This window comes from Olea europaea, unplaced genomic scaffold, assembly GCF_002742605.1.
Source record: "Olea europaea var. sylvestris unplaced genomic scaffold, O_europaea_v1 scaffold1142, whole genome shotgun sequence".
In the NCBI taxonomy this organism is placed as follows: Eukaryota; Viridiplantae; Streptophyta; class Magnoliopsida; order Lamiales; family Oleaceae; genus Olea; species Olea europaea.
In genome coordinates this window covers 114029-137413 of record NW_019228810.1, presented here as the reverse complement: position 1 = coordinate 137413, position 23385 = coordinate 114029, and the positions used below count along the sequence as shown (strand labels likewise).

Sequence of the window (23385 nt, the reverse complement as noted above, 5' to 3'; positions counted from 1 at the left end):
GAGTTTTAGTTAGTCGAAAGAAAACTAAAACTCCTTATGAACTTTGGAAAAATAAAATTCCTAATATTAGTTATTTCAAAGTTTTTGGCTGCAAATATTTCATTTTAAACACTAAAGATAATTTGGGTAAATTCCACTCAAAATTCAATATTGGTATTTTCCTAGGATATTCATCGACTAGCAAAACTTATAGAGTATTTAACAAAAGAACTCTAGTTGTTGAAGAATCCGTACATGTCTCATTTGATGAAACTAACATCCTTGATCATGAGAAAAGTATTGAAGATGATGTAGGTTTGGAGAGTTCATTCAAACAAATGAATATTCAAGATCAAAATCAAGGAGCTCAAAATGAAAGTCAAGAGCCAAATGATGAAGAAAGAAAAGAAAAATCAATTGAGGCTCAAAACGACTCTATACTACCAAATGAATGGAGGTTTGTCCCATCTCATCCAAAGGAATTGATAATAGGTGATCTCTCTAAAGGTATTACTACTAGAAAGTCTCTTAGAAATCATCTTGGAAGCTGTGCTTTTCTTTCTCAAATTGAACCTAAGGACTTCAAAGAAGCTGAGTTTGTTGAATTTTGGGTTCTAGCAATGCAAGAAGAGCTAAATCAATTTGAAAGAAATAATGTTTGGAATTTAGTTGCTAGACCTAATAATCAAATCACGATTGGAACTAAATGGGTATTTTGAAACAAACGAGATGGAGATGGAAACATTGTGCGTAACAAGGCTAGATTAGTGGCCCAAGGTTACAATCAAGAGGAAGGAATAGATTTTGAAGAAACTTTTGCTCTAGTAGCTAGATTAGAATCCATTCATATGCTTCTTACATTTGCTTCCTACAAAGGTTTTATATTATACCAAATGAATGTCAAAATTGCATTTTTTAATGGATATATTCAAGAAGAGGTGTTTGTTGAACAACCTCCCAGTTTCAAAGATCACAAATATCCAAATCATGTTTTCAAATTTAGAAAAGCACTTTATGGCAAAAAACAAGCTCCTAGGGCTTGGTATGAACGTTGAGTAAATTTTTAATTTCAAATGGTTTTTCTGTTGGAAAGACTGATACCACACTCTTTGTAAAAATATTATAAGAATGACATGCTTATCGTTCAAATTTATGTGGATGATATTATATTTGGTGTCACTAATATATGTCTTTGTGAAGAAATCTCTAAAAGTATGAGCAAGGAATTTGAAATAGCATGATGGGAAAATTAAAATTCTTCCTCGGTTTGCAAATTAAACAAACTTGTAATGGAATCTTCATAAATCAAAACAAGTATTTGCTAGAGATGCTCAAGAAATTCGACATGGATGGGCTAAAATAAATGAACACACCCATGAGTTCAACAATTAAGCTTGACAAAGATGACTAAGGCACTCCTATTGATGTGACTAAATATCCAGGTATGATCAGATCTCTTCTTTATTTAACCGCTAGTAGACCCAATATTATGTTTAGTGTTTGTCTATGTGCTAGATTTCAATCTAATTCCAAAGAATCGCGCCTTAAAGCCATTAAAAGAATTTTTAGATATCTTAGTCGAACTAAAACATTAGGTCTTTGGTATCCAAAAGGAACTCACATTGACTTACTTAGCTATCCGGATGTCGATTGGGCTGGTTGCACTATTGATCGCAAGAGTACTAGCGGAACATGTCACTTCTTAGGCTTCGCACTAGTCTCATGGTTTAGTAAGAAACAAAATTATGTTGCTTTATCCACAGCCGAAGTCAAATATATTTCTGCCGCTAGTTGTTGTGCAGAAGTATTATGGATGAAACAAACACTTAAGGATTATCATTTGTCTTTTGATCTTGTACCTATTATGTGTGATAACACTAGTGCCATAAATTTGTATAAAAATCCTATATTGCACTCACGAACAAAACACATTGAGATTAGACATCATTTTCTTATAGATCATGCTAAAAAAGGTGACATTGCTTTAGAATTTGTCAATACAGAAAATCAATTGGCCGATAGCTTCACTAAACCTCTTGCTCTCGACCGTTTCACACACATTCGTAGAGGTTTAGTAATTGTTGATGAAATTGAAATAAAAAATTGATGTTGTGACTATTTTGCTCTTTTATTTAAAAAAAAGGGTTTTCGGATGAGTCCGATACATACTAGACAACTATAATGGACCCTCCTCTAAATCATCCGGTTCAATAAAAAAAAAAAATTTTGCTATACCGGACGATCTGGCACATTATACCGGATGTCCGATAGACTGAATCTAATATTTTAAAATTGCAAACAGGATCATTTTTTTCCCACTTTTTTCTCTCCTTCTTCGTCTGCTTCACACTCTTCACTACTCTCCACTCCAAATTCCTCATTCCACTCTTCTAATTCTTCAATTCTTACGAAACACACTTCCTTTACTCTTGTTTCCAGATCAAAAATTTGAAAAAGGGCAAAATTTCTCTTCTTTCCCCAATCTCGTGCCTTAACTCTCGTTTTTATATATTTGCTTCAATTCAAACAATGTCAAGAACAAAGAAAGCTGAAAAAGGGCAAAAGCTACGGAACATCGACCTCCAATGCCCTCCTCCGACGAAGAAACGAATTTCGAACCCGAAGAAGCGGTGAACCCATTTGAAAAATCTCTCATTCTACTAGGTAGAAATGTTGATTTCTCAGATTTTCTATTGAAGTATCTGCTTTTCACATTCAAGAATCTTTGAAAAAATGGGGTAGATTTCGGTATGTTCGTTGGAAGAAAATACTTACCCTCAACTCATGAAAACCTTTTACACAAAAATGGCTATTACACCACGTTCCGATAGTATCTCCCGTCTAATTAAAAATGTAAGGATCACGGTTACTAAAGCTCTTACTCGGGAAATTCTTAGGCTTGAACCATGTGATACGCAAATTTTTGTTCATAAAGTTCACCCGGCCTCAGAAGGTTATAACCCAAGTGACGCATGTCGTTGTGTGATGGGGAAAGATTTTGAAAACATCACAAAAATTAGTGCTAATCAACTCGCTCTTCCTTGCGAAGTATTGCAAAATATCATCGCAAATATTATCTTATCTAGAAAAGAGCATCGAGATGAGGTTAATTACTTTGATTTGTTCATTCTCGATTCATTTCTCGTTGGCCGAAGGTTAGATTTTCCAATCATTGCTTTAGGTCTTATGAAACTTATCCACGCTTCTCGTTATTCCAAAGCTTTACCCTATAGTATGTTTTTAACAAAAAATTTCAAACACTTCAATGTATCTCTTGAGAGTGAAGCCGTTATCAAATCTCATCCCACCGATATAATCAATATTCAAACCCTCAAGCTTATGAAAATCTTTAAAATTCAAGGACGATGGGTGGCTTACACTAAAGGGTTTGACCCCGCCTTGGGTCCTTCCACATTACCGTTTGAGGACGAAGAAGAAGCCGAAGAAGATGTCCCATTACTCCTGTATCCACAGTTGATTAGTACCTCTTCATTTTCTTCCCGACGATTCACTTTTACCGAGGATCAGTATAATTTATTCACCGGGCATCTTGACTCTCTCACAACTTCGGTTGATAGGCTTAGTGGTGTTCTTTAGAATGTCCAGTCATAGCAGGCCGCAATCCAGGCTCGGCAGGATGCCATTCTTGCACAGTAGGCTGAAATGCAAGCTCAGTAGAATGCGTTCTATGCTCACTTTTACGCACATTTTCCTCCACCACCTCCTCCGGAGCCTTAGCTTTTAGTTTTTATCATTTATCTTATGCATCCTTTTTATGAACTTATGTTTCTTCTCTGTTTTTGTACTTCCGAACTCATTATGACTCTATCTTTTGGTATTTTGATTATGATATTATGAACTTATGTTTCTTCTCTTGTTTGTCAATTTTTTGATTATGCCAAAAGGGGGAAAATTATGAGATGATATACATGAATAATATGCATGATTTATTATATGAGAAGATATGCATGATAGGAATGCTTAAGTAAGGGGGAATACATGCGTAAAAGATAGGGGGAATTATATCGTTACTTATCAATTTTTTTACTTATTAAATCTCCATCATCTCCTGTTTGTCAAATCAAAAAGGGAAAAATTGTTGACCTATGGTTGACTTCTCATTTTGATTATAACAAACAAATGTTATTTAACAATTGTGTTTGAGTGATTATAGAAGTTTATGACAAGTGTGGACAAAAGAATGCTTTCGGAGCTCTCGTAAAATTGGACAAAGTAGAAATCGAGCTACACATCAAGACAACGAACACTTCATCAAGTCAAACAAAAAAGAAATTAGAAGAAAATTGATTTATACACCTTGATTTCAAATGTTAAGGCAAAACACTTTAGTATTTGACATATACGTCATTTGAAACTCAAGAAACGTTTCTTCGCACGACAAACACGATTTTTACGTAAAGAACTCTTTTAAAGCATGAACCTATTATGTACTTTAAGAAATGTCAAAAGTCCGTAAAATATGTTAGAAACATCCTTCATGAAATTACATCTTGTTAAAATATTTAAAGAATGAAAATTTCCAAACACATGTTGATATAAAGGATGCATCCGGTAGCTAGAGGACGCATCCGGTAATTATAGCGGATGTCCGGTATGACAGGTTTGTCCAACGGTCAAGAAATTGAACGTTCTGACTTCTGAACAAAAAACGGTTATTTGACTTTCCGGTAAGCTAGCGGACGTCCGGCAGAACAAAACTTTTGACCGTTTTGCTGCTATAAATATCAGATCATTTTGCATTCAATGCAAGACTTTTATAAGCATTTAAAGTGAGATATTACTAATCTATCTACTCAATCATCTTTATATATATATATATATTTCTTCAACTTATTTATATTATAAAAACCTTTGATTAGTTTAACTTTTGGAAATCATTTTTATTAAAGTGTTTTCTTATCTAAATCTTGAGCTTTAATCATTGCTATCTACTAAGGTGTTAGCCATCTTCTCTTGTTGTATTCAACTTCAATTATATCATTCATTGCAAGAGAAGTCTTCACTTGTATATTCCTCATTTTTCAAACTTGTGGGTCGGATTGAAGTCCCGAAAATTTCAACATTGTAAAGGAACGGTGCTTCTTGCTTATAAGTCATCGAAAGCGTTGTAAGAAAGTTGGATTGCACCATAAGTCAATCAATATAGTAAAAAAGACCTTTCTCTTGACGGAGAGTTTGGTAACGAGGGACGTAGATCATTGCATTGGATCGAACCTCCATATCATATCGTTTGACTTCTCTTTCCTTTTACTTATTCTTGTTTTTATTTATTACTCGTGAATTTATCTTAGTCTCTGTCCCTTTTCATATTTGACTAATTTCTACTTGTAAGTGAGAATTAATTGTATATTTAAAACTATTTTGAAAAAGTTACTATAACCAATTCACCGTCCCTCTTGGTTAGCTAGTTTTGGGCTTTCAGATTTAACCACATAGTCCAATTGGGTTAAGGTTAAACTACTAACTCAGTTTTAAGAAAACCATAGATTTAAATAAAGATGTGTATTCCTCTTTAAAAAAATTAGCTTTTATATAAAATGTTTAAAAAAAAAAAACACCAAGGACTTTCTACAAGTTAATAAATATAGACTCTCTACAAGTAGCACTATCTTGTCCTAAAGGATAAAGCCTAGAGGCAACTTCTAGGATTCCCCTGTCCTTATTGTAGGACATAGTCCCAAAATGTGAAAAACTAAAAGCATCAACTGTTGCAGGACATTTTTTCCGTATGATCTATCTAGATATACCTTTAAAAGCTTCCCTTCCTCTAAAAATTGCTCATTGCTAATGTAAAAAAGAATTTAAAAAATCTAATAATTGGTCGGTACATATAAAATAAAAAGTTGTATATGAAGTTCAAAAAAAATTTCCCAATTACAGAAATTACAGAAACTAAGAAAAATGTATAACATTATAAACAAACCAATAAAGTTATAACATTTAATATCTACAAGAGAAAAAGGGTAATCTTGTGGTTAATAAATTCATGAAATTAATGCATAGCCTAAGAAATGCACATCCTGTTTTGATGAAAAATTGAAGCTGGATAGAATTTAAAAGAAAAAAGAAAAATATAAAAGACTGAGTAACAAAATAATTGGAATAACGCACGGTCATAGAACATTTAATCCATATACAATTTGTTTAAGGTAATAAAATCATTAATAAATATTCAGGACAATAAATAAAAATTAAACCATGAATATAAATAACAACAATTCTAGGAACCAATAACGAGTTAAGTTTCAAAAAAGGGAAAAATATTTTTACACGCTTAATAAATACATGTAATGGATAAAGAAAAACATATCGATTACTGCTTCCATGAAGGGTAACACGCCAACGCCATGGCGGATTCAAGTTTTTTGTTAAAAGAGATGGTGTGTATGGAATTCGATTCAACGCTCCTTCCTCCTCCCCAGTGGGATTTGATTTTCAGAAATCGATAGGAAATAAATATTAACTAATAGCACCCCTTTGTGGAATTAGATGTAAATAAAAGATGAGAGATAATGAAATGGAGCTCCGATTATTTTCCAAAGGAGAGAGAATGATGATAGGCTGAAGGCAAATGAAAGGGGAAGATTGAAGAAAGGATAAAATTTGTGATTTTTCTAGTCAACAAAGGAGGCTACCAAGTGTCAGATAAATAGTAAATATTCAATAAAATAAGTGATAGACGTTGGATTCAAGTGTGAAAGCAATACTGAAGAAATGATAAAATTTGTGATTTTTCTAGTCAACTAAGGAGGCTACCAAGTGTCAGATAAACAGTAAATATTCAGTAAATAAGTGATAGACGTCGGATTCAAGTGTGAAAGCAATCAACAATGCCATATTTTGTATCAAGACCATTGAACCCTCGAGTTGGAGATCGTAAAATAGTGTTAGCTTTGGAGGGTAAAATAGGAATGGTGTAGGATGAACAAGGGTAAAATGGGAATACAAAATGCTTCACAAATGAATAGTAACTTGCACATTCCCTCTTTTAATAGTAGAGGGATATATATGGGTTGTTCGTCTTTTTCATTTTTGGTGGGTCTACGAATCGCATTAATGAGCCCTGTTTAAGACGATACTCGAGTTTTTGAAGGTATGAATATAAATTAAGAGAGAATGAGTCTCATTTTTCGTCCAAAATGTATTGTGAAATAGTATTTTGATGAAGAATGTATGATTAAAAAAATAAGAAAAAGTTTTGAGTTTGCTTGTAATCTTTTTTATTGAATAATATATGGTTAAAAATAGGAAAAAAATGTATTTTAAAATAATAAGGACCAAACAAGGATTAAGTAGAATTTAATTTAGAGCTATGTTGAAAAAACTTGGAAATATGAGTTTGTTAAACAAACCCTTGACTTTATAACGTTTATTTGGCTCATTGAAAAGGACATGGGGATGCATATTCTTTGGTGGTAATTTCTTTGTTAAGCCTAATTTAAAGTTATGTTTGAATATTAAAACAATATATTTTGTTTAATGATAATAAGGTAGATGGTGGTCACCTATTAGTAGACAAGTTTGTTTGATATATTAACATTTAAAAATCAACCAATTTTTCTAAGTCCCTATTTGGAAGACATTTTTTGGAAGAAGAAAAATAATTTTTGGACCCTTTTTTGGTCACCTAGGCCCCACATAAGAGTACACTGGAAAAAAAGGGTTGCTTTTTCTACTAACGGTAGAAAAATGAATTTTATTGTCCAAAAAAAATCTTCCAAATAGGGGCTAAATTTGATAAGCTGCAGTAAACTCTACGTTGTATATGTTTCTTTCTTCTTTAAAATTTTCTAATATTTTTCTTTTATAATACATATAGAAACTTGTAAGTAAAAATACTCTTTACATTTACTCATCTAAATTGTTTAGGGTGTTGGTTGTGTGGGAGGTTCGGAGGGAAAAAACTACGCATGTTTTTCCTTTTATAAATTTTTAAGCTTTTGTTTAATTAAACAATGGCATGTGAGATTTAAGTTTTTAACATATTTTATATACTACTTTCGAGGATTCAAGTGTCTACCAACTTGAAAGTTGAATTGATGAAAATTCAAATGGTGTTTGATTATATTTATTTCTCATAAAAAAAAGGAAAAATGTCTTTTTTTTCATTTAAGTTCCTACTTTTGGGTGTTTGATTGACATTTTTTCCTTGACAGATGTTTTCCAAAATTTAGTCATGTGACCATGTTCTCGTAAAAAATACGGAAACTATTTTTTTTATATTGAAAATTAAATCAATTAAACATATTTAGTTGACAATTTTCATGCAAATAAATTCTGGACAATTGAATTACATATAACTTATTTTATTTTCATGAAAGTACCATACTTGCAATCAAACACATAAATGGTAAGTATTCCATAAAGAAATAATTTTCTCTTATTTTTCGGAAATTCAATCATATTATTCCACTCTAGCTAATGATTTACTTGCTTACATCTTCGAAGTATGCAAGCGGTGTGTCTTTAACGACAATACAAATGAAAAAATATATATATAAATTAAAAAAAATATAATTAAAAATGTAAATTTAAATTTCTCTTCTTTTCCAACCTGGAAAGATAGAAATCCATTTTTACATCTCCTTTTTTTTTTTTAAATTATTAAAACTGAGTAATTAGATGTACATCACCAAGGATGTCAGGTGGACTAATTACTGTAATCATTTATTACGAATATTATTACTAATATAAAAATACTTATAAGTAAACTTATAGAGAAATTTTCAATTTATCGTTTCTTGTATGAATTTTTTTATTTATAAGTGATATTTTACTTATAGGTAATTTTTTACATATAAGTTCATATTTAATTTAAAGAGTTAAATAAAGTTAAATATTTTAAAATTTTAAGTAAAAAAAAAAGTATCTTTTATGTTTTATAAGTGATTTTTTTTTGTCTTATTGGTAGTATTTTTACTTTTATAAACAAATATTTAGACAAAATTAATTATTATCTTATATTTTACTTATAATTAATTTTTGAATTATAATATAATTATTTTGGATGATTTTTAAACCATCATAAATCTGTACCCAAAAAAATTAGCGAACACCGATTCTTAAAAATTCTCAAGAACAGTCTCACCAAAAACCAATTAAAATTGGTGAAAAAAAAAACAAAAAATAAAAAAAAATCCCTCGCTGGCCCTTATGTTCCAATTTGGCTGCTAAAGCAATCGTAGAATAAGCGTGTGTTTGGCCACCATTTTTGCCAATTTTTTCCTGGCAAAACTCATTTTTCTACAGTATTTGACAGGTGACTGTCGTGCACACACAAAACAGTATCAAAAATGGATAGAGACAATATCATCCATTGAGATTTGAAGACTAATTTGCCATCAATGAAAGAATAAAATTCCAAGTGAAGGGCAAGAAATAAAAAGAATAAAATTCTGATTAAAGGACAAAAATGAAAATATACAAATTCCTAATTTCAAACAGAAGCCTGAAACGATTTCGACCTCAGCTTTTGTCAGGGTGACAATCTCATTTTCTGACACGAGGCCCTCAATTGTTGACAAGAGGTTGGAAAAAAATGGGGGCCAAATAGACAGTAAGCCATTTATCATATAAAAGAGCCAAGCTATACGTACAGAAAAATTGTGTACAGAACACACCTACAAGAATGAAGTGGATGGGTTATTTTTACAATATTTTAATTTACAGGGTTGGGTACAAAATACACACGTGTTGTCAGCAGTTTTTTAGCAAGTTCAGTTCTCGACAATAAATAAATTTATACAATTATCCTATTTGTATATCATTTTTTTCATATCAATTTTCACACTCTTCTCAAATGTGGGGTCCACGATTATTTTAATTGTGGACCCCATCCACTTGCATATGTGTGTATTGTGAAAATTGATGTGAAAAAAAATGTACAAATAGAATGGACCAAATTCACGGGTTTTCTTTTTTCTATATTTTACCTTTTTCTTCTAATATTTCTCTTTCAAGATTATTACTGAATTTTTTTCCTTTTTTTTTTTCTGGAAAAAGTTAAATTTGGTCACAATCTTTCAGAGTACTTTCTGATGAGTGACTAGAAGCATATATAGTTTTGCTTTCTGTTTGATTTTGGTAGGTTTTGAATGAATACAAATGGTTAAGCCGCTAAAACTAGTGGAGAAATAAGCATGACGGAGAACAAGAAAGCACACAGTGATGTCATCATTAACATCCATTAGAACATTGAAAAGGATTCAAAATTACCAAATTTAGATGCTTCAAAGGATCATAAATCTAAACTTTCAGCAGATTCACCTCGTAGAATCTCGAATGATTCGCCTTACATTGCTCATAATGCGGGGCCAATCAGTTGCTCTTCTCCAGATGTGGGGCTCAGTCCCAGTGGAAACAGACCTCCGAAAATTCCAACAGAGACACTTACTAGACGAAAATCGCTTTCAAGGTCAGTTTACTCGAAGCCCAAATCAAGATTTGGTGAACAATCTTTGCCCCTAGATACTAAAATGTTTGAAGAAAATGGATCATCAACGCAAGAACACATAATATCAAGTCGGGGTTCGCCTATTACTAAAATTGATGCTAATAGTACTAGTATTAAGGACAATATTAGGCCTTTGTCGATAACACCTAAGACGCCCTTGATGTCATCTCCTGGTGGTTTCAGAGGAGTGGATGAGGACGAGGAGATATATCGCAGAGTGAACAGTAGAAAGAAGTTGAAGCATAGGAAATTGAAAGCTAAGGTTTTGATTGAATGGTTGCTGTTTCTCTGCATTGTTGGCTGTTTAATTGCTAGCGTAACTATTGATGAGTTTCAAGGTTGGAGGCTTTGGGGTTTGAGAATTTGGAAGTGGTGTGTTCTTGTTTTGGTTACCTTTAGTGGCCTGATGGTTACTGCATGGTTAATTCGTTTTTTTGTTTTATTGATTGAACTCAACTTTTTACTCAAGAGGAAGGTCTTGTATTTCGTTTATGGCCTGAAGAAGAGCGTTCAGGTCTGTATCTGGCTGAGTTTGGTTCTTGGCGCTTGGGTTTTGCTATTTCAAGAAGGGGTTGGGCGAACCAGTGTGACTACCAAGATTTTGCATTACATTACCTGGACTATTGCTTCGCTACTCATTGGTGCATTCTTGTGGCTCTTAAAGACTTTACTGCTAAAGATTTTGGCAGCTTCATTCCATGTCAACTCTTTCTTTGATAGGATTCAAGTATCAATCTTCCACCAGTACATTCTATTCACCCTGTCTGGCCTACCAGTCATGGAGTCAGCTCAGATGTTGGGGAAATCGAACAGTAATGCAAGTCAATTCAGTTTTCGAGTGACAAAGAAGGGGAAGGAAGGCAAGGAAAAGAATAAGAAAGAGGTGATTGATATCAATAAACTCCATCAAATGAAGCAAGAAAAAGTCTCTGCTTGGACCATGAAGATGTTAGTTGATGCAATATCTAATTCGGGTCTCACCACTCTTTCAAGTGCAATTGATGAAACTGTGTATGACAGGGGTAACGAACAGGCAGATAAAGAGATTACCAATAAGGAGGAAGCAATTGCTGCTGCATATCACATTTTCAGGAATGTAGCTCAGCCTGGTTGCAAGTGAGCAAAATCTTTTATGTATCAAACTATCCTTGGATGTTGGGTAAGATGGAATGCACGGTATTGGACAATACTAAGAAAGAACAAGAAGCTGAAAAATCTTGTCCATTCTACTATCCAGTCCTACCAAACAAGTCTTCAATATCTATTATATCCTCACACTTCACCTTCCACAATTATATAATAAGCTATTTTGTTCGGCAGCTACATTGACGAATTGGACCTAAGGAGATTCATGATTAAAGAAGAGGTGGACTTTGTATTCCCAATGATTGACACAGCTGAGACTGGACAGATTAACCGGAAAGCTTTGACAGAATGGGTGGTATGTGAGACCTTTTCCAATTCATGTCACATAGGTAGTGCATTGATCTTAGATACAATGTATACTATCTCAAGACAGAATAATTTTGAGAATGGTATGGTATGTAAACAAATTGATACTATTTGACTTGCTAACTAGAGATGCCGTTACTTCTTATTTACTATGTTTGTGTCTGATGTTGTGCCTGGGGCATTTGTGTTGTGTACGTGGTTCATATAGAGTGGAATACAAGTTCTCTGAATCAAATAGGCTAATGTCGGAGCGGAGCGGAGCAGAGCGGCTGTATCGGCCTTGTGAGTTTTAATTCATTGTCTGTTTGTCAAGGATGCTGAATGGGTTGGGGTGTGGGGGCAACGCTTTCACAATGCGCTACAGGGATATTTTCTTGTACGGACCTTAAAGTCTTGTATGGGCTTAGACTAAGGTTAGTATAAATATTGATGATATAATTCTATTATTCATACTGAATAAAAATTATTTTCATTTCGCTCCTCGTAGGCATAGGCAGTAGGCACATCGCAGAACTATGTAAATACTTATATTGTTTAGTTGATTTTTCTCTTTCATCTTTTTATTATTATGCATAAAATCCAACATATTGATGTATCAAACTTGAGTGGTATGTGAATTAAAAATAGTTTACAAGTGTTATAAATAGTTTATAAACAAGAGCCAAACACAGGTTTAGGTCCAGTGAAGTGAAGTTAAACATCGTGCGATAATTCTGAATTTTTATTTCCAGTTTACACATTTTTACGTGTAAATTTCAATTTTTTTTTCTTTTGTGTTTTCTGTTGTGCCTGTTGAAGGCTTAAATGGAGGGATTCTCTGTGATCTTTCAACACTATGAGAAATCGACGATATAATGACTATAATTGATAAGATGTAAATCACCAAATCGGAATGTTAAATTAGAGGTATGAAGCTAGAAGCGCGAGAACATAACCTCCTTTTTACGTTTTTCAATGTTAATCGATTGCGCGATTCTGTTTTTAGACAAAATATAGTTCCAAAATCTTAATCTTAAAAAATTAAACAAAGAGAAGAGGGATCCAAAATATAAAATAGAAAGCTTGATAGAGGAATGCCTTATAATTTTTCAGCATTACATGAAATGGTAAAATAGAGCTAGCTAGAATCCTACAACCAGAAGAAGCCTAGTAGCATATATACTGTCTAAAAGCCAATAGCTTCTTACAAGTGCTAAGGTTTTGTTCTGCTTCTTGCCTATAGTATAGAAATAAGACCCTAAAACTCCCAACCCCACCCCTACCCCACCAAGACAACCTTAAATCCTGTATGCAACACCTTGGCCATGGATGAACCTTGCATTGTCCTCTGTGTAGATATGGGTCTCATTCTTTAACCTGACAAAGCAAAAAATGTGTTTGGAGTTACAACAAAGCTAAAGAGTGTGGAATTATAGTAAGGTCATGTTTGGTACGTAATATTGAACATGACTTACAATGAACTACCAATGTGTTGATGAGTTGAAATCAACAACTTTGAGTTCATTACAAGAGATTAATTAAACGAGTAAACTTAAATGAGTTCCATCACAAGGAATAATTTGATGTCATACGTTTTGGTAATGGTCTTGTTTAGAATGGTGGAGGAGACAAATGATGCTCCATTCAAGTACAGCAATTCTCCATCAATTCTTTCTGAAATTTTCTTATCCAACTTTGCAGCTTCAATGCAGAGTGGCTGATCAGAAGCCTGAAGTAGCCGAAAACTTGTTAATTCCTTCATTTGTTTCATTTAAATTCTAAATGCATTTAGATTTATATATTTACTTACAATAACCCATCCCCATATATCAGCAAATGATGGCACATGAGCTGTGTATGCAAGAACATCTGCATTATACATATAAATTTATAATCAGCATTAAGAATATAATGTTACATAATGGGAGTTTTCTATTTCTTGTCTTAAGATGAAATATTAGAGAACTAATTACATTTGAAAACTTGTTTAATTGTGTTGTATATTGATGAGAAGACCTCCTTATGAGTAAACACCCCTGCTGGTCCAGCCTACACAAAACACATTTGTCAGACTTTTTGCATTGTTTCTTTGTGAAATTCTTGTATATACTGTCTAGTCGAGCATACCAAACATGTCTTTATCGCAAAAAACAAGCGATAGAAAGTCCAAAAAACTAAAGAATTATCTACCTGAGTAACAAAGACGCCATTGTCAGTGAGTTTAGGCTTTAGAATATTTTCATAGAAAGACTTTGTGTATAGTTGATAGCATGGCCCTCCTTCAACTGGATCTGCTAAATCTCCCACTATTATATCAAACTTTTCATCCCTATCTTCCAATTCGGCTCTTCACCAACAATTAACACTCAATTAGAATACGGTCTAATCCACATGATCAAACATGCGATTATTATAGTAGAATATTTAAACTCAAAAAATCCTTACTTGGCGTCATTGATCACTAAATTAAGTTTGATATTACGGAAAGCCTCTTGATTTGCTGTAAGATGCTTTCTGCAAAAATCAACTACTTCCTGCACCAAGTAATATGAAAAATTAAGTCTACCCAAACCTGTCGAATACGGTGCATCAAAGATACTCTTAAATATCTTCTAACTCTACCCTGTCCCCACCTATAAATTCCAACTCAGAAAAGAAAAAAAATTAAAAATTCCAAATAAGCAGATTAAACTCATATGTATAAATATATACCTGATCAATATCACACATAACCACTTTGTCAATGGATTTGTGTCTTAGTGCTTCTCTTGCTGCAGAGCCCTCTCCCCCTCCCATTATAAACACAGTTTTGGGGCTGCATATTCACGAAAACACATGGACTATCAAATTAGACTATGCTCTTAAACCTATCATAAAATATGTCAATTATTATTTGATAACAGTGTTTGTGAGAAGAAACCCTTAAAAGTTGACTCAAAGAATGAGTTTTTCTTTTGTCGAAAAGGGTAATTGGGAATGATCAAGATAGGATCGGATCATAAAAAATTATCGAAAAGTTGGATTCAATCCTTGTTTTACCGTTTTTAATATCGGTCAAATTCTACATGATCAAACCAATGGGAATTAAGGAATAGTGACAAACTACTTACTTAGAGTGACATAAGAGAGCAGGATGAATCAAAGATTCATGATAAATAAATTCGTCAACTTCTGCACTTTGCATCTTCCCATCAATCACCAACACCTGCATGAACGCACGCAATTAATGACAACATTAACTCATCCAAAAACCGTATTAATATACCATTTTTTATAACAAATAAACAACATCTTTCTTACAAATATCGAATCAAGTTTTGACATTAGTTACCTTGCCAAATCGTTTTGTGTCCAGAAGGGCTATGTCCTGGTACTCACTGGTTCCTCTGTGCAGAACTCTGAGAAAGAGAGAGGAGATGAATTACAATTATTTTTATTTATTTATTTATTTTTATGACAGGGAATCCGCAGTCGCTACCCTTCGGGTGTGTACTGGGTAAACCCTCGGGCTGACGCAATAGTCTCCAAATCACGCCAGCCAGGTAAACAGCACTAGGCAAGCCCAGTGCGACATGCTCGACCAAGAAAGTGTTGGTAGAGAGAATCGAATTTGTGACCAAAAGCCTCTGCGCTCACCTACTCCACCAACTCGGTCACCCCATGAGGGACGAATTACAGTTATTTTTAGGTGCTTATTTGGGCTGTACATGTTTTCTGTGGTGCCCAGAAAAGCTGAAAAAGCATAGCGGCTTTTAAGTAAGGCCAACACTATAGTATTATTTATCTTGTGTTCTTACCAATATTCAAGAAAGACAACTGAAGAATTTTATTTGATTGTGGAGTGATACAGTACATGCACATGCATAAAGAGTGATTAGATACACAGCAGATGATGATGATCAAGCCAATTAATACCTGTTCAAAGCAAAAGACCATTTGAGATCAGCATCAAGTTCTTCTTCAAACCAAGAATCCTCTTTCTGTTCATCATTACTTTCCTTCTGATTTGTAGGTTCACAATGCACTTTAGAGAACCCATTGCCATTGTTAAGCAACACCTTATCTAATTCACCCATTATTTGTATATGAGATTGAATCAAAGATCAAGAAATTCTAGAGAGAGAGAGAGAGTGTGTGTTTGTATGTGAGAGAGGATTGAATACGGTAAATGTAACCTCCCTTTATAGCTGTTTATAACTACTTTCCCAACTGTCTTTTTGTCATTACTGGGGCTTCCTTAATTTTATATTTATTTCATCTAATCCCAATTCAGGGCTCAACACTGAATCGACACGTTTCGTTCGATGAACATGAACATAATTAATAAAGGAGTAATGTTATTCATTTAAAACTCTAGACGCTCATTAGTGTTTGTGGTAGTGGGTTCATTGTCATATTATCCAATAAACTTTACTATATTTGTAAATATTAATCAATTGATCAATGGGAAAATAATCTCATTGCTATAAAAATAATGATCATTTAGACTGATACACTATAAAATAATGTTATTTAGCTTCAATCATCGATCTACGAGTCAGGTGATGTGCTATAAATTAATGAGACCAATTACACGTATGAATATAAGATCTCAATTCATCTTATCATGTAATGTCACGTCATAGGCTAAGAAAATTTTCTAATAAATTCGGAGTATTGAAACTTAGTACTCAATGACCATATAATTGATTAATTGGCACGTATAATAAATAACTGAAATCCACTACTCAAACATGAATAATTAATAATACACATATCAATTGTATAGTGGTTGTGAGTTCAACGTTTAACCAATTCGTCAATAGGCAAGATACCACAGATAATCACTTAGATAAGCGCTCGAAAGAAATTTTTTTGAAACTGAATTACAATAAACAAGAATTTAGCTTCATTTTTTTTAGCATGATCCGATCTATGTTACTAAACAAGTCATTATTTCACTGTGAAAACACATTAATTTTACTCATAAGTCGAGATAGATTTTGATCTGGTCAAACCCATATTGGATTTTATTCTATAAATACTTTTATTTTTTAATTTTCAAACTATCAAGATGGATTTTATTCAATCCCAAACTCCAAACTTAATCGTATGTCATTATTTAAATAAACAATTATTTCATCATACGCAAATTGACCCAAAAAAATAAAATCATTTTATTCTTATTTTGTGCGTATAAATAATTAAATAACAATTATAATACGATGGAATCGTGTATTTAGATAAGAGAATAGGGTTGACCCTTAATTATTATGTACCAAGCGTGCACGCGCAGTAGACATTGATTATAATTAATTATTGATTAGAAGAGCGAATTAAGAATTAATTAGAGGGCGTGATTTATGTAGGGCCCACGTTTGACACCCACGCTTGTTACATACAATTACACGTGGAAGATGACGATAGGGTAAAAGGACATTTGTTGGGTCATATGTAAGTCCACTAGGATAGCATTTGTCCTAGAACTTACTTGAGTAAAAATTAATGGTAGGCTAATGCCATAAGATTAGGAACTAAGCCCCATGTTTTGTCCAAAATCTTTAGAAAAAAGCAGTTTTGAACTGAATGAGGCCATTCTGTATTCGTAGTTTGCTGCGCCAACATCGGATTGATACCCCGACAGATTTTCGAGACAATCTAACCTTTGACCTTCGATTTGTAAAGATCTTGTCATAGTACACGCTATTTTTGTGTTCATGAGTGTAGTGTTGTAACTTTCAAAATTGAAAATAATTTTAGCTTGAAAATTTCAAATTTTCGTGTTTGATTAAAAAGGGGATAATTTGTTTTTCCCTTTAAAATTATAGGTAATCCCAAGATATAAATACTTAAAAATCTTTCAACAACGAGTTTAATTAATGTATTAGCCTATATTTATTCATCTCTCAGATTAGGTGATGAGTCTCCTCGTCCCCCCTTCAATGATATTCAACGGCTTTGAGGTGCTGAGGACTATTACTAATGTGTCAATATAATAAAAATTATTCTTCTTGATTAGGGTCACGTGGGCCCTAGAAAACTCTAATATTGGCATAGTCTAAGCCCCCATTTTGCCTCCATTAAAACACATTATTTGTCAATTTTTGGTTCTCTGACCTGTTGGGGTACATCCAGCTATTTACTTCCTTCACGATGCTTTAGGGGTGGGGCGATGGGAGCCCTTAAGGTTGGGGTTCAACTTTTTTTTTTTATTTGTCAATTTCTCAAACTAGTGCGGACCCCATGTGTCATAAAGTCAGATAGTGCAGTAGAATTCAAACGGAGGTAACTGTTGATCACAGTACTAAATGACAAATTTGCCCTCTCAACCACTCCCCTCAATTGGTCATCTAGTTTTGATATTTGAGGGTGGTTTCGTCCATTGGTACCACCAATTCTCTTGAAAAAATGTGGTACACTGCAAATTAGGGGTGGGCACGGATCGGTTCGGTTCGGTTCTAAAGAGAACCGAACCAAACCGAACTTTTCGGGTATTGCATAGTCTAAGCCCCCATTTTGCCTCCATTAAAACACATTATTTGTCAATTTTTGGTTCTCTGACCTGTTGGGGTACATCCAGTTATTTACCTCCTTCACGATGCTTTAGGGGTGGGGCGGTGGGAGCCCTTAAGGTTGGGGTTCAACTTTTTTTTTTATTTGTCAATTTCTCAAACTAGTGCGGACCCCATGTGTCATAAAGTCAGATAGTGCAGTAGAATTCAAACGGAGGTAACTGTTGATCACAGTACTAAATGACAAATTTGCCCTCTCAACCACTCCCCTCAATTGGTCATCTAGTTTTGATATTTGAGGGTGGTTTCGTCCATTGGTACCACCAATTCTCTTGAAAAAATGTGGTACACTGCAAATGATCAAGAAGGCAGCAGAATTGACCCCACTTGGCTCAAAAAAAGGGGTTGAAAAGTGGCTGAAAAAAAAAATTAAAGTGCTTTAATGAAGGCCAAAGTGAAGGTCACAGCTTCGATCGGAGGTCACAGTGTCGGTCGATGATTGTATAGGTTTTGGAATATTAGCGAGGCTGCGAGAGTGAACGCGAGAGTTAAGACAACGTTATGCACTTTAGTGTTGGTGTTTAGGGTTATTTAGTGGATTTGATCTTGCTTCGCTAAAAAATGAAACAATAAAATGGGTAATTGGGTCAAAAATTAAAAAATTAGAAATGAAACAAATTATTTGGCCAAAAATTTGAATTTAGAAATCGTTAATTTGTTAATTTGTTTAGAAAAAATTAAAATTAAAATAATTTGATTTACTCAATATAAAAAAAAATTAGAAATATTCGGTTCTTATTCGATTCTTCGGTTCTTGGTCTAGAACCGAGAATCGAACCGTACCCGTCGGTTCTCAATTCAGATACCCGTTCGGGTATTTAATTTGACAAGAACCGTCGGGTTCGGTTCGATTCGGTTCGGGTTCGGTTCGGTTCGGGAGATTTGCCCAGTCCTACTGCAAATGATCAGGAAGGCAGCAGAATTGACCCCACTTGGCTCAAAAAAAGGGGTTGAAAAGTGGCTGAAAAAAAAATTAAAGTGCTTTAATGAAGGCCAAATAGATGCTAAATTTATAGTCAATATTGAGCTGAGAAAGTCTTCGATACACGTGGTAGGATTAATCATTGTAATCGTAATACCTTGAACCTCGCCCTACTCAAATTAAGACACCTCCACATTCGAGTGAATTTGACCACCCATTTATTTCTCTCTCTTACCATTTCGGATGCAGGCATATCATGATTCAATATTGTTGAAATAATCACATTAATAGTTGTATTGGCAGTCAAATTTATATGGATACGTCCGTTGTAAGTGATAGTAATGACATGAGTAGTTCAAAGTCTAAGATGTTATAATTGTATCATAAATCTTATCACGTGTGTATATAAGATCGTCCTATTATTTTTTTTCCCATTCAATGGCCTAAGGCCCTAAAGAATTGTAATTTATTTTCATTTACTATACCCGCAATCCAACTCCAAGAAATACACCCAATTAATCTTTACAATTAATTTTTAATGTTCACATCTTATTTAAGCATCTTATATGATAGGGGCTGTACCACCTCACAGTGCTAATCAAGTTCCTGGTATTTCTATCCCCAAAAACTGGTCTAATGCAGCTCGAGTGTATTTAATATTTGTACAAGTTTCACTTTATGCTCAATTAATAACTTTCAAATTAGATCAAATTAATATCACATAGAATTTTAAAAAAAATAAGAATAAATAAAATCTTATCGAAATTCCCCGTGACATGTACTTGCACCATGTGTATATATTGCGATGTCGACATTTCCATATTTATATCCACACTACAACCTAAATAATAATAACAAAAAAAAAAAAAAAAAGTATGTTAGTCTAAAATTAGTAGATATAGGCGTGCTCTCTCTCTCAGCTGCCGACGAAGGTGGGGCCGGCGAAGCCCATGGGCTGTCAGAAGCGTGCGGTTAATCCACTAATAAGTGAAGTTGTGGACACCCCACTTCACCCTCCCACAATCACCCTTATTCCACTATGTATCTCCCCCAACTAGTTTGTGTTTCTGTAACATTCACGTGAAATTCCTGTTTTGCCCTTTTGCTTAATATGATGTCTCACGTGTTCTCGATACGAACAAAGAACATATGAGTATCATGTAAAAGAGTGTGTATTGACTCTGATGACATGTTGATTCAAGAATATTAACTAAATGCTCTTATATTTTGGGAGCTCATACAAGTAGGCTAATTACAAGACTTTTAAATAGACCAATTAATCTAGCATCAGAACTGAGTTCCTTTTATAGATATTTCGATCATTGTAAACAATTATCTACACACTCTTAAAATGCTTTACAATTTCAATTTACGAATTCACCAAGGACATAACGAGCAAAATGACAATCAGATATGATATGATATGTAAAATAAAATAAAGTTGTGATGTGATAATTTCTTTGGGAGCACTATTGCCATTATAAGGTGACCAATTACAAAACAAGTGCTCATTGGGTTTCCTTGTAATGGGGAGACAAGATCACAAAACATTAGCATATCAACCAAGAACATGTTATAGCCATGGTTCAGTGGAAGGTGGCCTGCAATCATTATGAAGAACTTTTGCAATTTTAAAAGTTTTCTTCATAATCTTCCATCTCCACTAAGTCAATGGATTTTATAATCCCATGACTATGACATCTATCAAAACTTTTTAACTTCGCATTTTTAGTAATGCAATTACTATTATCCTCAATATTTTCGCTGCACGTTTGTATATAATATTGCACCGAATTTGACAATATAAAATGCTATCAAAGACTATGCACCACTTGATAGAAGTTGATGATAAGAATGTGACGAAAAATAACTTAGAAATATAAATGCAAAAATGAAAAAATTTGGAGATTTTAAATGCAATAATATTTGGCGTGTTCAACAAAATCAATGGTGAGAATGAATTACTCTAATGAACATGCTATGAAGATTGACTATTAAGCTTGTTGCTTTTAGGACTTATAAATACGACTACGAAATTGGTTTTTATAACTTATCTCATATATTCGGAGTGCATTATCGAGCCTTCAGGAGAATATGAGTTGTCAAGAGTTGATCGGGTAGACTCAGGGTCATTGGAGCTCGAATTACGGAAGTACATTTGATCTCTGAGGTAGCTCCGATTGTTTATGATGGGCTTGAGTTATTATGCTAGGATTATTAGGTTTTGAAGATGTGAACTGCATGTCCTTTATTACATGATTTCTATGAACGAAAGTCGTAAGACACATACTAGAAAGTGTAATGTGTGTTATGCTCTAGTCCAAATACCCCAGATAGATCTATGTGTTTTCCAAATCCTACATCATGTTGTTGTACCAAGGAATGCAAGACCGATCCATCCTATTGAAATTATAATAAAAAAGGTGATAGCAATTACTCATAAAATTTGCATTCCAAACACTTTTTGCCATGGTACAAACAAATTCTTGCCTAACCGCTTCTACATTCCATGCCAAATCAGAACTATAATTGAGTAACGAGAAAATATCCAAAGGACCACCATTTCTTTTAACGTGCACGAATCTATTTGATTCATTACTTGTCTCAATCATATAGGAGACGTTTGGCTAAGTGTGCATGGGATAATTTAAAAAAGGCAGTGTCCTACATAAATTTGCGAAGTAAAAAAAGCCTTGGTAAGTGAATAGAAAAGTTTCAAGATAAGTAGATTTCTACTGATTATAATTAAAAATAATTTACTTCTTTTAAAAATAAAGAAACTTATCAGATTTAGCTTATAATTGGTAACCATGTTTTCAAAACTCTTTTTTATTCGTACTCATTTCCAATCACACATTCTTATAATAAAATGTTTTTCTGTCAATAAACTTTTTCCTACTTTAAAACATATATTCTCTATAAAAATTACTATTTCAAAACTCATTCTTCCCAAAAAAAAATTCAAAAGAATGGCTGTCAAATCAAACGTGGCCTTGGTAGGAATTTTTTTCAATTTATTTTTAAGCTTAGCCAAACTTTCCAGTTTCCACTTAGCAAATAAGGAGGGCACGGTATAGTATTACTCATATATCCAACAAAAATTAGTGTACCTGACATGAATTGATTAAAAATCAAAATTAGATAAGCAATTTTATATAATATTTTATAGAAATGCCTATTTATAAACGAGTGTATATGTAAGAAAAATTCGTCATCGTCGTTTTCCAATGTCCTCATTACCACTGGTTGCGCCATCAGAACGAACCACCACCGGTGATGATGGTGAAGGTGTCTGCTTCCAAATTCAAATAAATCTTAATCGGAAGAAATTGCAACCAAAACAAAACGTTTGACTTCTAGTTAATATGAGATAGCAAGAAAATAAGTGGTAAAAATCTCTTAACGCTATTGTCAGGGATTGAACCCAAGTCACCTGCGTGACAAGCGAAAATACAAGCAACAATGCTATGACTTGTACGTACAATGAGAAAAATATTATATTACTATAAGACAGTTGCCGAACATCGAACCCCGGTGACAGACGAAATACCAACCATTGTAAATAAACGCAACTATAAAATATATTTATTTCGTAAATTTGTTTTAAATTTTGAAAAAAGTCTCTGAAATATCTGTTTGGTGCAAGTTGGTCCCTGAAGATTCTGTTTATGGCTGAATAAAACTGAATTATCTGTATTGAGCACTACAGTCCCTGAATTTTCAGATAGTTGCAATTGAGTCCCCTCCTCTTCCAGAATCTGAATTTTGATCCCCTGGATTGTTCTACCCATTCCCTGGAGGCCCGTTTAATCTGAATTTTCACTCATATGGGGGATTGTTGGAAAAAATTGAGTGAGCGGCTCACTTTTGGCACAATTTTCGATGGGACCCGTTGGTCCAATGTGGAATATCAAAGTTGATATGTGTTCTCCTCCGCAAGAACATCGATTTCATATATTTATTTGCCAAAAATGAAACTCGGGTGAATGAGAAATTGGAGATCAAAATTGGTCATTGGAAGTTGATTT

General features: G+C 33.6%; 2 protein-coding genes across 2 annotated transcripts; one reads left to right on the top strand and one right to left on the bottom strand.

Moving 5' to 3' along the window:
* The first annotated feature begins 6347 nt into the window (after window positions 1-6347).
* Window positions 6348-12191, top strand: LOC111373538 (mechanosensitive ion channel protein 10-like). The gene is made up of 6 exons (XM_022996082.1): window positions 6348-6380; window positions 7820-7888; window positions 10191-11401; window positions 11474-11569; window positions 11774-11993; window positions 12144-12191. Exons 1-6 carry the CDS (start codon window positions 6348-6350, stop codon window positions 12189-12191), a joined length of 1677 nt encoding a protein of 558 aa, XP_022851850.1.
* Window positions 12192-12943: 752 nt separating this feature from the next.
* On the bottom strand, window positions 12944-16048 carry LOC111373552 (thermospermine synthase ACAULIS5-like). The gene is made up of 10 exons (XM_022996099.1): window positions 15800-16048; window positions 15216-15282; window positions 14995-15089; window positions 14597-14699; window positions 14330-14418; window positions 14075-14231; window positions 13858-13933; window positions 13695-13753; window positions 13477-13613; window positions 12944-13261 (listed from the first exon to the last, which is right to left on the bottom strand). Exons 1-10 carry the CDS (start codon window positions 15958-15960, stop codon window positions 13183-13185), a joined length of 1023 nt encoding a protein of 340 aa, XP_022851867.1. The 5' UTR covers window positions 15961-16048; the 3' UTR covers window positions 12944-13182.
* Window positions 16049-23385: the final 7337 nt, after the last annotated feature.

Bases quoted from the DNA above. Each gene is read 5' to 3' on its own strand.
- LOC111373552 (XM_022996099.1), bottom strand. From the start codon at position 15,960: ATGGGTGAATTAGATAAGGTGTTGCTTAACAATGGCAATGGGTTCTCT. The intron at 13,934-14,074 runs GTAGATAATTCT...TGTTTTGTGTAG, and splicing joins ATGGCGTCTTTGTTACTCAG to GCTGGACCAGCAGGGGTGTT. The intron at 13,754-13,857 runs GTAATTAGTTCT...TGTATAATGCAG, and splicing joins AATTAAACAAGTTTTCAAAT to ATGTTCTTGCATACACAGCT.
- LOC111373538 (XM_022996082.1), top strand. From the start codon at position 6,348: ATGGCGGATTCAAGTTTTTTGTTAAAAGAGATG. The intron at 11,570-11,773 runs GTGAGCAAAATC...TTTGTTCGGCAG, and splicing joins GTAGCTCAGCCTGGTTGCAA to CTACATTGACGAATTGGACC. The intron at 11,994-12,143 runs GTATGTAAACAA...TGAATCAAATAG, and splicing joins ATAATTTTGAGAATGGTATG to GCTAATGTCGGAGCGGAGCG.